The sequence below is a fragment of the Gekko japonicus genome, unplaced genomic scaffold (assembly GCF_001447785.1).
Source record: "Gekko japonicus isolate JY-2015 unplaced genomic scaffold, Gekko_japonicus_V1.1 scaffold2685, whole genome shotgun sequence".
NCBI lineage: Eukaryota > Metazoa > Chordata > Lepidosauria > Squamata > Gekkonidae > Gekko > Gekko japonicus.
Genome location: NW_015169867.1, coordinates 132,604 through 147,618, shown reverse-complemented (window position 1 = coordinate 147,618; position 15,015 = coordinate 132,604). Strand labels below are relative to the sequence as shown.

General features: G+C 55.3%; 1 protein-coding gene across 1 annotated transcript in view; it reads right to left on the bottom strand.

Annotated features, from left to right (window-relative positions):
* Positions 1-11,378, bottom strand: part of DAXX (death-domain associated protein) — a 12,537-nt gene extending 1,159 nt beyond the window's left edge. The window contains exons 1-4 of the mRNA XM_015417430.1: positions 10,475-11,378; positions 4,717-4,925; positions 2,083-2,254; positions 5-303 (exon numbers count right to left, since the gene is read on the bottom strand). Coding sequence (XP_015272916.1) covers positions 5-303; positions 2,083-2,254; positions 4,717-4,925; positions 10,475-11,378 — 1,584 coding nt within the window. The remainder of the gene's footprint in view (positions 1-4; positions 304-2,082; positions 2,255-4,716; positions 4,926-10,474) is intronic.
* Between the last annotated feature and the right edge of the window lie 3,637 nt (positions 11,379-15,015).

The window sequence follows — 15,015 nt, the reverse complement described above, 5'->3', positions numbered from 1 at the left end:
GGGCCCAGGGAAGGGGCGGGGGGGAGGGGGGAGGCGTCTCGCTGCCTTCCGGGGGCCGCTGCTGCTGCTGCGTCTCCTCGACCTCCAGCCCAAAGAGCTCCTCGTGGGGCAGTTCCACGCCTGGGGGGGCTCCCTCCTCCCCCTCCTCCTCGGCAGCAGGGGCGGCGGCTGCTTCCTCCTCGTCCTCTTCTTCTTCCTCCTCCTCCGTAGAGGAGTAGAGAATCACCTCTGGGATATCCGTGGCCTCCGGTCCCCCCATCTGCTGGTCCGCCTCCACCTCCTGGCCTGGGGGGTCTTCTTCATCTGGGGGGGGGGGAGACGTCAGGACTGCCTGTCAGGCCTCCCCCCCACCTCTCCTTCCCACCCACCACCCACCGTCTGGCTGCCAGCGGACCAGTAAGGGCCCCACCAGGGAGGCTGCGTTCGCCCCCCATCTCCGCCAACTGACACACACCCCCCCCCTGGGCACAAGGCCGCCCGAGCTGGCCAGGAGGGCCCTCATGTCCCCCCGACCCCTGCAGGAACCACCCGCCTCGCCGGCTCTACAATCATGCAGGGGGGAAACCGTGGCTGTATGCACGGAAGTCAATGTCCGTGCAATCACATGGAGACCTTTGGGAAGGCAGGAATGCTCCCTGTGCAGGGCACGGATGGCCTCTTGCTCTGTGTGTGTGTGTGTGTGTGTGTGGTGACTATTCACCCGTGAAGACATTCGGGCCAGCAGTCCCACTGACGGAATACTGCTCTCTCTCTGCTTAAAATGTTGGGATAGGGCTACTCGAGAGCAAGAAGCATAAAGCAATTTGCATATCTTGTCTACAGAAGCAAGAAGACTAAAACATGTTGTCGGAGGCTTCCACGGCCGGAGTTCATTTGCTGTTGTGGATTTTGCGGCCCGTACGGCCGTGGTCTTGGCACTCTAGGACCTGACGTTTTGCCAGCCGCTGTGACTGGCCTCCTCAGAGGTATATAACACAGAAAGACGGAGGATTTCACTGCCACAGGAAGTGGCAGTGGCTACAAGCATGGACGGCTTCAAAAGGTAAGCATATGGAGCAGAGGTCCCTCAGTGGCTATTAGCCACAAGGTATAGATATGGGCTCTGGGGCAAGTGACGCTCTGTCTTCTTGGTGCTTGGGGGGGTGGTCAACAGTGGGAGGGCTTCTAATGTCCTGGCCCCACTGCTAGACCCCCTGAGGGCCCCTGGTGTTTCTGGCCACTGCGTGATACAGTGTTGGACTGGATGGGCCTTTGGCCTGATCAAACATTGGCGTCTCTTACGTTCTTATGTCTGGGGCAAGGGAGGCTCTGTCTTCTTGGTGCTTGGGGGGGGGGGTCAACAGTGGGAGGGCTTCCAATGTCCTGGCCCCACTGGTGGACCTCCTGATGGCACCTGGTATTTCTGGCCACTGTGTGACAGAGTCTACAGTTTGTCTATCTTGCCTACAGAAGCACCCTGAAGTTGGCCTATCACAACCAGGAATGACAACCGCCTGCTGTCCTTACAGGAGCACTTTATCACTGGCACAGCAGCTGATTCCTTCTCGCCTTTGGAGAGGAGAGTCTGGGACTATGAAGTGTGGATGAGATTGCCCCCGTGGTTTCCGTCACGCTGTGACTGGACTGCATAACACACGAGTTTTCCCATTACACCAGGTGAAGGCACAGTTGTGCCGGTGACTTGTTGAGACTGCACTCTTCGATTATAGCTGCAATCTATACTTTCGCTAATATAAGCACGGTTTTCTCCCCTGGGTTATACGGCTCTATTTCCATGGTCCTCTCCTAGGTTAGCTCTGCGGGACTCCCTCTCGAGCCTCGCTCCCGAGGGACCCTCCCCCCCACACACGCACACACATACTGTCTTGCGGTTCCCACGCCGCTCTCTGTGGTGCAATTCTCTCTTTCGACACTTACTGGCCCATCCCCCCCCCCCCCCTCCTCACACCGAGGCCACGGCTCCAGGTGCCAGAGGCCACCAACCATGCGCCAGAGTCCCAGAAGGGCCCGCCCCCTTTGCAGCCGGGCTCCATCCTCTTGAGCCTGTGGCTGGTCTGTCCCGCCCCCCCCCACCTGACCCACCTGGGGCGGGGCCCTCCTCCTCCTCCTCGCCTCCTTCCTCCAAGCTCTTCTCCAACTCCGCCTCGAGGTCTGACTCGGAGGAGGAGTCCTCTTCTTCCTCCTCCTCCTCCTCCTCCTCCTCCTGGTCCGCCTGCAAGGCCCCCTTCCTGGGCGCTCGAGGACTGAGTCTGTCCTGGAGAAGCACCACCCTATTCGTGTCTTCAGTCTCCTGAGCAAAGCCCAGTCCGTTAGCTGTTGTGGATTTCCCAGGCTGTCTGGCATTGTCGGACCTGACGTTTCGCCAGCAGCTGCAACTGGCATCCTCGGAGGTATAATGATGAGACGAGGCAAAAACAGGTGTAGTTAACAGACTCAGCCATCACAGCTTGCCCAAAAGCTGGAGAACATGTGTGACAACCCCTTATCTGGGGAGGCCTGGTTTCCCTTTAAAGTGTTCTTTATGTTTTGTTTTACTGTGTATATCCGGCTGCCACCAGGAAATTTAAGGCTTTCCAAACCTGTATACTATACTATTTCTATCACTGGGTAGGTAGGTCGGTTTTTAAGGCTTTCGAGGTACTCATGTGGTCCTGGGAAGTATTTCTTTCAGAACTGGTATCTTAAATAAAAGTAGATTTATTGATATAATTCGTAAATAATATGGTAGTACACTGTAACTAGGAATGGGTAAATACTAAACAATTGCTTTGATATTTCACACACTTTTCTCTCTCACTGTCAGGCATCTTGGCATGTAACTTTGTAATACTTTTTTCTTCAAGGCCATATACGTTTACTGTTTCACTTTAGCCTGTCACTCAGACTTTTTATTTTTCTCTTTAACTTTACTTTCTTGTTTCATATACATTCAACTTTTCTTCATACACAGAACTAACTCCTAAGCACACAAAACTGCTTCTCTCCCAGACTTCAGAACTCTCTCCTAACCACCACCGTCTTCATCAACTGTCATCTTTCAACTGTCACTCTTGACTGACATACCGGTTCATCCACTAATTTTTACTTCCAAAACCCCTCCCCCTTTCTGCCAATCACCAATCACACCACTTGCCTGTTTCAACCACTCTAGACTATCACACAGCCATGCAACTAAACTTTAAAAAGACACACACACATATATAAAACACGGAATCATTACAACATGTAATAGAGAATGATGTCTACAAAGTGGCTACAGTGAAACAGTACAAAATGTAAACAACAGGGGACTGGTATGTCCCACAGTGTCTAAACAATGGGAAACGACTAACTAATTTGACATTGTGTCCGGATGCTTGATAACAACGTTTCAAAGTTCATCCTTCATCACAACTTCTAATTTTGTACTGTTTCACTGTAGCCACTTAGTAGACATCATTCTCTATTACATGTTCTCCAGCGTTTGGGCAAGCTGTGATGGCTGAGTCTGTTAACAACACTTGTTTTTGCCTTCTGTCATCATTATATAATAGTGTAGTGAACATCACTGAACGATATCCTCGGAGGTATGCCACAGAAAGATGGAGCACAGGCCAGTCACAGCTGCTGGTGAGACGTCAGGTCCGACAGTGCCAAGACCACGGCCAGACAGCCCAGGAAATCCACAACCACTAATGAACTCCAGCCGTGGAAGCCTTCGACACCATAAATCCCCGCCCACTCACGGAAGCACCACCAGAAGAGGGACTGAGAGGGGTGTGCGGTGGTGGTGGTGGGGAGTGGTGTGCCTTTCCCTTGGGCTGGCAGAGGGCTTAAAGAGGGGGTGGAGACAGAGATGGCAGGGGGGTCATCCCCCCCCAACCTTTCAGGATCTGCTCTGGGAGGGAGGGGGCCGCAGACTGCAGGAGAGGGGTCCAAGGCCCCCACCTGACCCCCAACTTCAGGACAGAGCAAACAGCCCCCCCCTTGCAGATGGTCTGCAAGCCCAAGAGAGGGCGGTCCTGGAATCCCCCCCAAAAAAACACACACACACGCAGGGGTGAGCCCCTCACCCAACGCTACCCCAAGAAAGAGAGGAGGGCAAGCTCTGGCCACTCACAAAGCCCAGCCCTGCATTCGGTCCCCCCCACCCCACCGAGAAGCGGCCAGAGGAAGGGAGGCTCTTGTCCAGCCTGGCCCAGAAAGAGCTGCACAGAGAAGGCGGCAGTGGGTGGGTGGGCAGGCAGGCAGGTGAGGCCCCTCCAGGAGGCTGGGAAGAGAAGGAAAGGGAGACTGGGGTGGGTGGAGGGGGGAGGCACTTCTCCCAGCAGCAGCAGCCTCCTCCTCCTCCGGGGCTGACCTCGAGCTGCCTGGGCAGGGAGCAGGCCCCCCTGCGCTTCGGCTTGGATGCCAGGGCCGGCTTCCTCCCAGTTGTCCCGGGTAACCGGGAAAGTGGGCCGTGGCCATTCCTGGGCCGCCTCCTGACTGGACTCCCCTGGCGCCTTCTGAGGGGGGGCTGACGCGCTGGGGGCTGTCCTGAAGGCTTCCTTGGCCCCCCTGCGTCCTTGAAGGGGGGGAGCTCCAAAACACACACACCCCGCCGCCGCCCTCCAGCAAAGAAGGGCAGGCAAAGACAGGCCAAGTGTGTTGTCCTCGAGGAAGAGGGGCTGAGGAAAGCTGCTCTCTCTCTCTCTCTCTCTCTCCCTCTCTCTGGCTTCGAGGGACGCCCCCGCCTACCTCTTTGCCACCGCCGCTGCCAGCTGCCCCGGAGGGAGTGGGAGAGGCCGGCTCCCCCCGCTTCCGGCGCTGCCGCCACTCCTCCTCCTCGCCCTTGTCCTGCAGCTGGGCGTAGTGGGCGACGACGTGCTCCAAGCGCTGCAGGGCCTCCTCCCGGTTGTGCCGCAGGCGGCGGGCCAGCTCGCTGTCCACCAGGGCCGGGTCGGAACCTGCGGAGAGGCAGAGTGGAGGAGGGCGGCGGTGGCTCCGGGGCCCTGATCCCACACAACACACACACCCCCACGCCCTGCCCCCCCACCCCCACCCCACGAGGGCGGTGGCTCAGGGGCAAAGCATCTGCTCGGCACGCGGGAGGTTCCCTCCCCGACATCTCCCGGAGAGCCACTGCCGGCCTGAGGAGGCAAGGTGGGCTGGGATGGTGGGATGGACCAAGGGGTGGGCGGGCCTGACTCAGTAGGAGGCAGCTTTGTGGGTTGTTCACGGGAGCAGAGTCCAGGGTTGAAACAGGCAGCCCCCACCCATGCGCCACCCGCAGCCCCTCCAGGCAGGTCCCCCCCGCTTCCCTCTCAGCTGCTCAGAGGGCAGGTGGAGCCCCCCACCCCCACCCCCATGCCTCAGGCTGGGATCTCACCAGGTCCTGCCAGCAAAGATCTCGATACTTTCAGGAAATATGGCAAGGCCTGGGGAAGGGGAGGAAAGTAGACACTTCGCCTCCACGTCAGGAGTGGTTGGAGATCACAGCTGCCATCTCTGTGTAGTCTACCCTTCCCTCTTCCCGCCTGCTTGCAGCTCAGCAGCTTGCCGTAAACATGCCAGGGAGACCATGGGAGCCAGACGCTATCAGTCTGGCCTTGTGAGGGAGGGAGGGCTTGGGGCGGGTCCACAGTTGGTGTGAATCTCTCTGCTCTCAGGAAACCCTGCGACTCTCCTGCTCATTACGTCATCTCCCGCCGGGAGTCTTAACATAAGAACATAAGAGGAGCCAATGTTGGGTCAGGCCAATGGCCCATCCAGGCCAACACTCTCTGTGTCACACAGGGGCCAGAAATACCAGGGGCCAACAAGGAGGTCCACACAGCAGTGGGGCCAGGACATTAGAAGCCCCTCCCACTGTTGACCCCCCCCAAGCACCAAGAAGACAGAGCATCACTTGCCCCAGAGCCCATATCTATACACGCGCGGTCGAAGTTCATTTGCTTAGCTAGTGGCCTTGCCGAGCTATATGGATTGGGATGTTCCCGCCACAACACCAAACTGGCTTAAAGAGGCTCACAGTACCCCAGAGTGGGCAGGGACCTTCCCACCCACCCACAAGTCGTCCTCCCCCCGCCACAGGCTCAAGGAAAGACATTTGGGGGGGGGGGAACAGGGCTCCCCAAACACCACAAGAACATCACAAGGATGACCAGATCTCAAAAAGGACACTGCAAAGCTGTAAAAAATATGGGCGTCAACATGGCAAATGGGGTTCAATGTGGCCAAGTGCAAGGTGATGCACATTGGAGCCAAAAATCCCAAATATAAATACACATTGATGGGGTCTGAACTGGCAGAGACTGATCAAGAGAGAGATCTTGGAGTTGTAGTAGATAACTCACTGAAAATGTCGAGACAGTGTGTGACTGCAATAAAGAAGGCAAATGCTATGCTGGGGATTATTAGGAAGGGTATTGAAAACAGAGACTGCTGGGGAGAGACGCAGGGCCGTCCTTAACTTCCTAGGCCCTGCCCCCACCAGATGCCCATATATGGCGCATTTGGCGCCAAACCCCCAGCCTGCCTCATCCAGCAGGTAGGCAAAGGCGCTCCCCCAGCCCAACGGCTATGCCGTGGGCTGTTGAATCGAATTTTCAAGGTTGCCAAGAATATCTTGAGGTCTTTGATAGAGTATGTTGTGGCTAACTACCTGATGGCACCTTGACCATCTCTCCAGGTTCCCAGAGCAACTCAGGACTCTGAGATTTTGAACAGCCAACCCCTCACCCTTCAAAACAGCTCTGACACTTCTTTCTCTATTTCCATTACCTGTGTCACACATCTCCTGTCAAAGCCTCCTCTAAGAGCTATGCTCTGTCTTCTTGGTGCTTGGGGGGGGGGGTCAACAGTGGGAGGGCTTCTAATGTCCTGGCCCCACTGGTGGACCTCCTGATGGCACTGGTATTTCTGGCCACTGTGTGACACAGAGTGTTGGACTGGATGGGCCTTTGGCCTGATCCAACATTGGCGTCTCTTATGTTCTTATGATCCCTTTGGAGTGCTGGAAGAAGCTTTGGTTGCCACAGTTATTAGACATACCTGTCCTAGCAGGTCGCACCTCCTCTCCCTTTCCCAGGGCAAGGTGTCCTTGAGAGCTTCTCTGTACCAGCTTGAGCTACAGATAACCAAGACACTTATCTTCCACTTGGTGCCAGCTACGCCTCCTGCCTGGCTGTCATGTGGGGGGGATGCTTTGGAATGCTGTCTTTCGTTTCTGCTGTGCCTACGCTGACTTTATTCTCTGTCTTCGGTGCCATGTGACTTTGAGTGCCTGGGGTCTAGTCTTTTTCCTGGGAAATGTTACCCATTACTTTGGCGGGCTTCAGCTGGCTACCTGATTGGCTGGGGGCCATCTCCCGGTGATGCAGTAGAGGACCTAAATTGCTGCTTGGCTGCTGTGCTCAGATGGCTAAGAGTGAATAAAAATGGGAACTAAATCCTGGGGAGACAGAAGGGACGCAGGTTGGGAAGGCAGAGGTCTTGGAGGACATAAGAGAAGAGAAGAGATTGGATTTATACCCCTTGCCCTTCACTACCCAAGGGAGTCTCAGAGCGGCTGACAAACTCCTTTCCCTTCCCCTCCCCACAACAGACACCCTGTGAGGTAGGTGGGGCTGAGAGAGCTCTGGCAGAAACTGCTCTTTTTGAAGGACAGCTCTTATCAGAACTAGGGCTTGCCCAAGGTCATCCAGCCAGGTGCAAGTGGAGGAGGAGTGGGGAATCAAACCCGGTTCTCCCAGATTAGAGTCCGCGCACTTAACCACTACACCAAACCATGGCCCTTCACTACCCAGAGGAGTCTCAGAGCGGCTTACAAACTCCTTTCCCTTCCCCTCCCCACAACAGAAACCCTGTGAGGCAGGTGGGGCCGAGAGAGCTCTTGACAGAAACTGCTCTTTTTCAAGAACAGCTCTTGTCAGAACTACGGCTTGCCCAGGGCCATCCAGCCAGGTGCGAGTGGAGGAGTGGGGAATCAAAGCCGGTTCACCGCGCACTTAGCCACTGCACCAAACTGGCTACACCACCAGTGTTGGATCAGGCCAGTGGCCCATCTAGTCGAACACTTTGTGTCACACAGTGGCCAAAAATACCAGGTGCCCTTCAAGTTGCTCCCCGCTTGGTGTGTGAGGCTCAGCTGACCCCGGCTGGTGCAGTGAAGAGTCTCGGGGTTACACTTGACCCAATACTGCTGCTAGAGAAGCATATTAAGGCCACTGCAAAAGAAAAGGTTCTGTTACAACATCTTCAGAACACCATCTTGGTTTTATGATTCGGAGTGAGTACTGGAGCACCGATATTTTTAATAACCGTATTATATGTTGTATGATTGTATTTTTATACTGTTCTTACTGTTTTAATCTGGCATTTATGCCCTTGTTAGCCGCCCTGAGCCTTCGGGGAGGGCGGGATACAAATCTAAAGAATAAATAAAATAAATAAATAAAAAAGAAAAGAGGCTTTCTTCCAACCCAGCCTAGCATGAAAGATGGCCCCTTAGCCGTAAGGCAGCTGATCGGGACCCGTAGAGTCCCCTGCCACCACCACCACCAGGAGAGACTAGACCACTGTGTCAGACTGGCAGTTCACTTTACATTTTACAGCTCCTTCGCCATAGCAACCGGGGAGGGGGAGAGGGGGGGGAAACACTTCCACTTCCAAGGTTGCTTTGATCTGCCCTGAGAACCATCCGTGTCCTTGAGTCTCCTCTTTCCGCGCTTGCCTTTGTCTTACACCTTGGGGGGACGGCACCAGTGTTCCCTCTGAGGTGAGTGAGTGTGAGCTAGCTCACCGTTTTTTAGCCTCCGGCTCACACATCTTTGTCTTAGCTCAGGAAGGAGGTGGCTCCAGAGCAAACTCATTGATGCAGCAGCCAAATCGCTTGCTAACAAATGCCGGTAGCTCACAAAGTAGAATTTTCGCTCACAAGGCTCCACAGCTTGGAGGGAGCATTGGATGGCACTGAAAGGGGGGTGGGCTGACAGTTACATTTGACGGGTAGAATTCCAGCGGGTGATGGGTTCTGAACCTTTTAGGGCCCTTGCTTGAACCCTGCCTATATCTATTGCTTTCACGCCTTTAACCTCAGTTCTAACACAGCCAAGTGTACAGGCTGGATCCTATCAATGTCTCAATAAACTTATCATTCTTCAGAGTGAATGTTGTTGGGAATTGTATTCTTGGTGCTTGGTAGGGGGGGCAATGGTGGGAGGGCTTCTAGTGCCCTGGCCCCACTGCTGGACCTCCTGAGGGCCCCTGGTATTTTTGGCCACTGTGTGACACAGAGACTGGAGGGGCCACTGGCCTGATCCCACACTGGCTTCCCTTATGTTCTTAACTGATCCATGCAGGAGCCTGACACGTTGTAACGCACTGGTACACAGGTCTCCCCTCAAAATCAATTCGGGGGCTCCAGTTGGTGCAGAGTGCCACAGCTCAGCTATTCCTGGCAGCCAGAGAGAGCAGGAATCCATGACTCCCCCTCTGCAGCCAGACCACGGGGGGCTGCCCATCCCCTACTGGGCTCAGTTTAAAGGGCTGGCTCTCCCACACAGAACCATGACAGCTTCCCTTGGATGGGGACTTCGACAGGCACTAGCCGGCAAGTGGGCAAAACCAACCATTGCTTATCCACGTGCTTCCGTCCGTGGCAGGACAGCCTGCCTGAGGAAGCCAGGCAGTCCGCTCCCCTCCCCCCTGTGGCCTTCTGCAAACGGTGAAAAACTGAATTATCCAAGAGAGCTTTTTTCATGCAGAAAATACAGCCGCACTGTACAAAAGGATTCACAGAGTGATTTGGACAGATTATTAGGGACTGGGTCTATACTACTGTGTATCGCTTTGCTTGAAGTCGGATCCCGCTACAGAACCGTCGTTAAGTGAGTGACTCAGCCCTGCATCCGTTGCCGAGAGCCAGAAGTGCGGGACTCTTCCTGACCTGTCCTATTCAGGCTCACGCTTTCCTTCCATTTCTGGTTTTTTAGGTTTCTGGCTGATTCTACAACCCAAAACCTCTTCCGCTGTTTAATGAAAGACTCACCCTGGCGATTGCATCAAACTGACTCTGCGTAACGCGCCTCGAATGGCAGCGAGAAAGGCCGACTATCAGCAACACAGACACACACGTACGCGTACGTACAGAAACATCATCTACCGATCCATCTCCTGCTCTCAGTTTATCATGACATTCAACAGCGACCATCCTAGTTCTCCCTCTGAACTTCCTTCTGATTGGAGTCCCCCCCCTCATCTTGGCCGAGTCCTTCTTTACAAATTGAGTAACCTTGCTTTGGGCTCTGGGGCAACTTTCGACTGACGCGAACGCTGAACTTAACGGCACCCTCCATCGGTGCCATGGCATCCGAGCTCTTCACCCCCACTGTTTTGAGTAGTTTACGGGCGGGTGCAGACAGCAGCGTGTGTGTGTGTGCAGCCCACTTGCAGAAGTCAGCGGTGGGTGCACCCCCGCCTCTCTGCCCCCCCGAGCCCCCCCCCACTCTCTCACCTGGCCGGTACTGGTCCGTGAGGTGGCTGCCGAAGTTGTAGACCAGGTCCAGGTGGCGCCGCTCCTGCAGGCGATTGCCGACCTCCCGGAAGGCGTCGGCCGCCATGCTCTCCATCTGGCGCTTGGGCAGGCCCAGGCTGTGCCGCTTGTCGGCCTTCTGCACCACCTTGAGGATGTCGTTGTAGTCCGGGAAGGCCTCCGGGTGGTTGATGAGGCGCTCGATGCGGCGGTTGACCTCCGGGTAGCGGGTCCCGCGGTAGGGGATGCGCTGCTCGATGACACGACCCGTCAGGCTGTTACAGTCCTTCAGCTCACAGAGGCGCTCGAAGATGCGCATCATGCGCCGCTTCAGGCGGTTCTCCTGCAGGTAGGCCGAGTCCTCGCGGTCCAGCTCCTCCAGGTCCAGCTCCCGCTCCTGCAGCCGCCGGATCTCCACCGCATACACCTGCAGCAGGTTCTCCAGGTACCGGATCTGCCGCTTGGAGCCCCTCCGGGGCTGGGGGGGCTCGGCCTGTGGCTCAGGGGGCCCGGAGGGGGCGGCGGCAGAGGCCTCGGTGGCAGATGCGGAAGCGGAGGAGCTGAGGGCCAGCTTCCTCTTCTGGGAGTGGGCCTTGAAGACGGTGCAGAGCTCGTTGATGTAGACGTAGACCTTGCTGCGCTTGCCCTGCACCCGCGACAGGCAGCGGCCCAGCACGTTGCGGAACTCCACCGAGGCCAGGAACTGGGGGCTGGACTTCTGGTGCCGGCTGGCCAGGTAGGGAATCACCTCCGGGTGCTCCGCGGTGTGCTGTGAGCAGAAGTCAACAAACTGCAGGGGAGAGGAGGGCAGAGGCAACTCAGGACGCGCAAGAGGAGGGGCCGGGGGGGAAAGCTGGAGTGGCCAGGGGAACAGGCAGACAGACATGGCCCCTTTGACACCTCACGCCTGGAGCGGCAACGGCACACACGCACCCCAAGCATGCGCCAAAAAGCATCTGACGTCCAGCGTGACATTGCCGGCCTCCTTCTCTTCTCTCCTGCCGGGGAAGCAAAGTGCCAGGTGCAATCCGGCCCTCTCCAGGGCTCCCTCTAAGCTGAGTGAGTGTGAGCTAGCTCACAGGTTTTTTTAGCCTCCGGCTCACACCTTTTTGTCTTCGCTCAGGAAGGGAGGGCTCCAGAAGAGCCAACAAATCTACACAGCAGCCAAATCGCTTGCTCACGACTTTAATGCCAGCAGCTCACAAAGTAGAATTTTTGCTCACGAAACGCCGCAGCTTAGAGGGAGCATCAGCCCTCCCCTGCCCAAACCCCAGCCCCAAGCGGCAGGGCGTCTCTCCCGGAAGCTCTGGGGGGGCAAGGGGCAATGCTCCCACCACCCGTGGAGGAGGAGGAGGAGGAGACATCTCGGCTTCTCTGGGGACGGAGAAGCATTTCCCACGTCCAGGCGAGAGGCCTGCGTCAGAGCATGGTTTTGAGAAGCTAGCTGCGACAGGCAACTGTCCTCCCGAGTGCAGAAAGGCAGGAAACCTGCAGAAAAGGCCCAAGCCAAGAGCAAGGCCAGGGACGCCCTGGAAAGGGAGCAGCCGTGCTGGACTGCAGCAGAGCAGCTCGGCTGGAGTCCAGCAGCACCTCCGAGACCAACAAGGTTTCATGGAATCACAAGAGCTGGAAGGGACCTCCGTGCTCATCTAGCCCAACCACCTTGCAAAAGGCAGGACGTTCACAAACACCTCCCCCTCCACGCCCCCAGGGACCCCTGTCCCACACCCAGAAGATGACAAAAACAAAAACAAAAAAACGACACTCCAGGATCCCTGGCCAAACTGGCCTGGAGGAAAATGGCTTCCTGACCAGTGCTCCCTCTAAGCCGAGTTTTTTAGCCTCCGGCTCACACATTTTTGTCTTCGCTCAGGAAGGAGGGCTCCAGAGCCAACCAATTTGTGCAGTAGCCAAACCGCTCGCTCACAACTTTAATACACAAAGTAGGATTTTTGCTCACAAGACTACCACAGCTTAGAGGGAGCACTGTTCCTGGCCCCAAAGTGGCGGTCAGCGTCTCAGAAAGGGCCGGGATAACCAAGCCCTGAGGCAGCCCTCCCATATCATGACCTGCCTAAGTTCACAGAATCAGCATGGCTGTCAGGTGGCCCATCTGTCAAACCTTGCTCCGTTTTGCTCAGTTTGCCAGCTTCGATGGGGGGAGGGACATTCCTGAGAGGAGGGGAGTGACTGAGGTGTGGGAGCCGGGAATCTTTCACTTGTGGCCTTGAGACTTTCGGTGCCAGCTTGGGCTTGTAGATAACGGAACCATATATCTCTCCCGATAAGGGTTGCTGTTGTTAAGAGTAACTTGACCAGGAGTCTGACACCACCTAGCCTCTGCTTAAAAAAACTCCAAAGAAGGAGAAGCCCACCCCCCCCCCCCGAGGAAGCCTGTTCTCCTGAGGAAACCCCCCCCCCCCCAACTGTCAGGAAGTCCTTCCTCATGTTTAGCTGAAAGCTCTTTTGATTTAATTTCAACCCCGTTGGTTCTGGTCTGACCTTCTGGGGCAACAGAAAACAACTCTGCACCATACTCTATAGGGCAGCCCTTCAAGGACTTGAAGATGGTTATGATGTCACCATATCATACCCAGCTCCTTCAACCTTTCCTCCTAGGACTTGGTCTCCAGACCCCTCCCCATCTTTGTTGCTCTCCTCTGGACACGTTCCAGCTTAAATTATGAGCACAATACTCTAGGTGAGGTCTAACCAGAGCAGAGTAAAGCAGTACCGTCACTTTGCATGATCTGGACACTATACTTCCGTTGATACTCCCCTAGATCCTTTTCGCACATACTACTGCCAAGACAAGTCTCCCCCAACATATAATGATGCATTGGATTTTTCCTACCTAAATGCAGAACTTTACATTTATCCCCATTGAAATTCATTTTATTTGTTTTAGCCCGGTTTTCCGGCCTGTCAAGATCATCCTGTATCCTGACTCTGTCTTCTACCGCATTTGCTACCCCTCCCAATTTAGTATCATCTGCAAATTTAAAAAGCATTCCCCCTACCCCATCATCCAAATCATTGCTAAAGATGTTGAACAAAACAGATTCCAGGACAGATCCTTGAGGCACTCCACTTGTCACTCCTCTCCAAGAGGATGAGGAACCATTCACAAACACTCTTTGGGTGAGATCTGTCAACCAGTTACAGATCCCCCCTAACAGTCATAGGACCCAAACCACATTTTACCAATTTGTCAACAAGACTATTATGTGGAACCTTATCAAAAGTCTTACTGAAATCAAGATAAACTATGTCCACAGCATTCCCCTGATCCAACAAGGTAGTAACTTTCTCAAAAAAAAGAGAGAGAGAGAGAGAGATAAGGTTAGTCTGACATGACTTGTTTTTGAGAAACAGCTGTCCTTTCTAAATGCAGGGTAAAAGCTTCCTAGTCAAAGCTCATCATAAGTGGGGGGGGTCCCCCACCTGAGCAAGACCCTCAAAAGCATCCTCTCCCCTGCCAAGAGACTAGCCCAGTCTGGTCATTTAAAGTCTTGTTTTTTAAAAAACACACACACATCCCTTTCAAGACAACTGAAAAGCCCATGCTCTAGCACTCAAACCAATTCCATTGCAGCACACTTGGTATGTTACTTTGGCCTAGTCCTGGAGACCGACGGGAATGGCAGACCGAAGAGCTATTCAGAAAACCCATCTGGAGCCTCAACACAGCAGGTCAGCAAAGCAGAGCCAATGCTGCCTGTCGCAGCGTGCGCTCATTTCATATTTTGAACCTCACCAGCCCTTCAGTGGAGTGCCAAGCTGTCTTTCAGCCTTGTGGGGTAGTCTCCTGGCAGAAGAAGACTTTCAGCTTCCCACACCCAAATCCAAATCCACCTCAGGATCCCAAACACAACAGGAATAGGGGGCGGGTGTTCCTAGCGTGACGCGGCCCAGCACGGGCTTGCAAACAGGACTGCTGGTCGCGCAACCAGAAAGAGAACCTAAAAGGCCTCCTAAAGGGCTCCCTTAGTTCTCCTGACCTTTTCTGACACGCCCAGGGAGGGAAATGCTGTCTGCCACTTTGGAGTCAGGAGGCAATCTTTTTGCAGATCAGTTTGGCTGGGGATCCTGGAGGATTTTGTTTTGTCATCTTCTGGGTGTGGAACAGGGGTCACGTTGTGTGTGCGTGTGGGGAAAGGTACTTGCGAATGTCCTGCATTGCTTGCGCAGGGGGATAGAATCGTAGTTGGAAGGGGCCTCCTTGGCGGGTCATCCAGTCCAACCCCCTGCAGCCCTCTGCAGGAGCACAGCCGGAAGAGAGCCCCACATACCTACCCCATTCCCGAGAGAGGGTCGTCCAGCGAAGGAGCACCCACTGCCACCCCCTCCCGAGGCAGGTGGTCTCCCTGACCCCGGAGGAGAGGAGATCCCTTCCGGCTGCCAGAGGCCAGGCACACCACCCTTCCCTCCGCGTACCCCCACCCGCCCACCTGCCCCTCCCTCATGCTGCCTTCGCTGGGGTCCCCGAGGAAAGCCGAGACACAGAGGGGACTGCGAGAAGC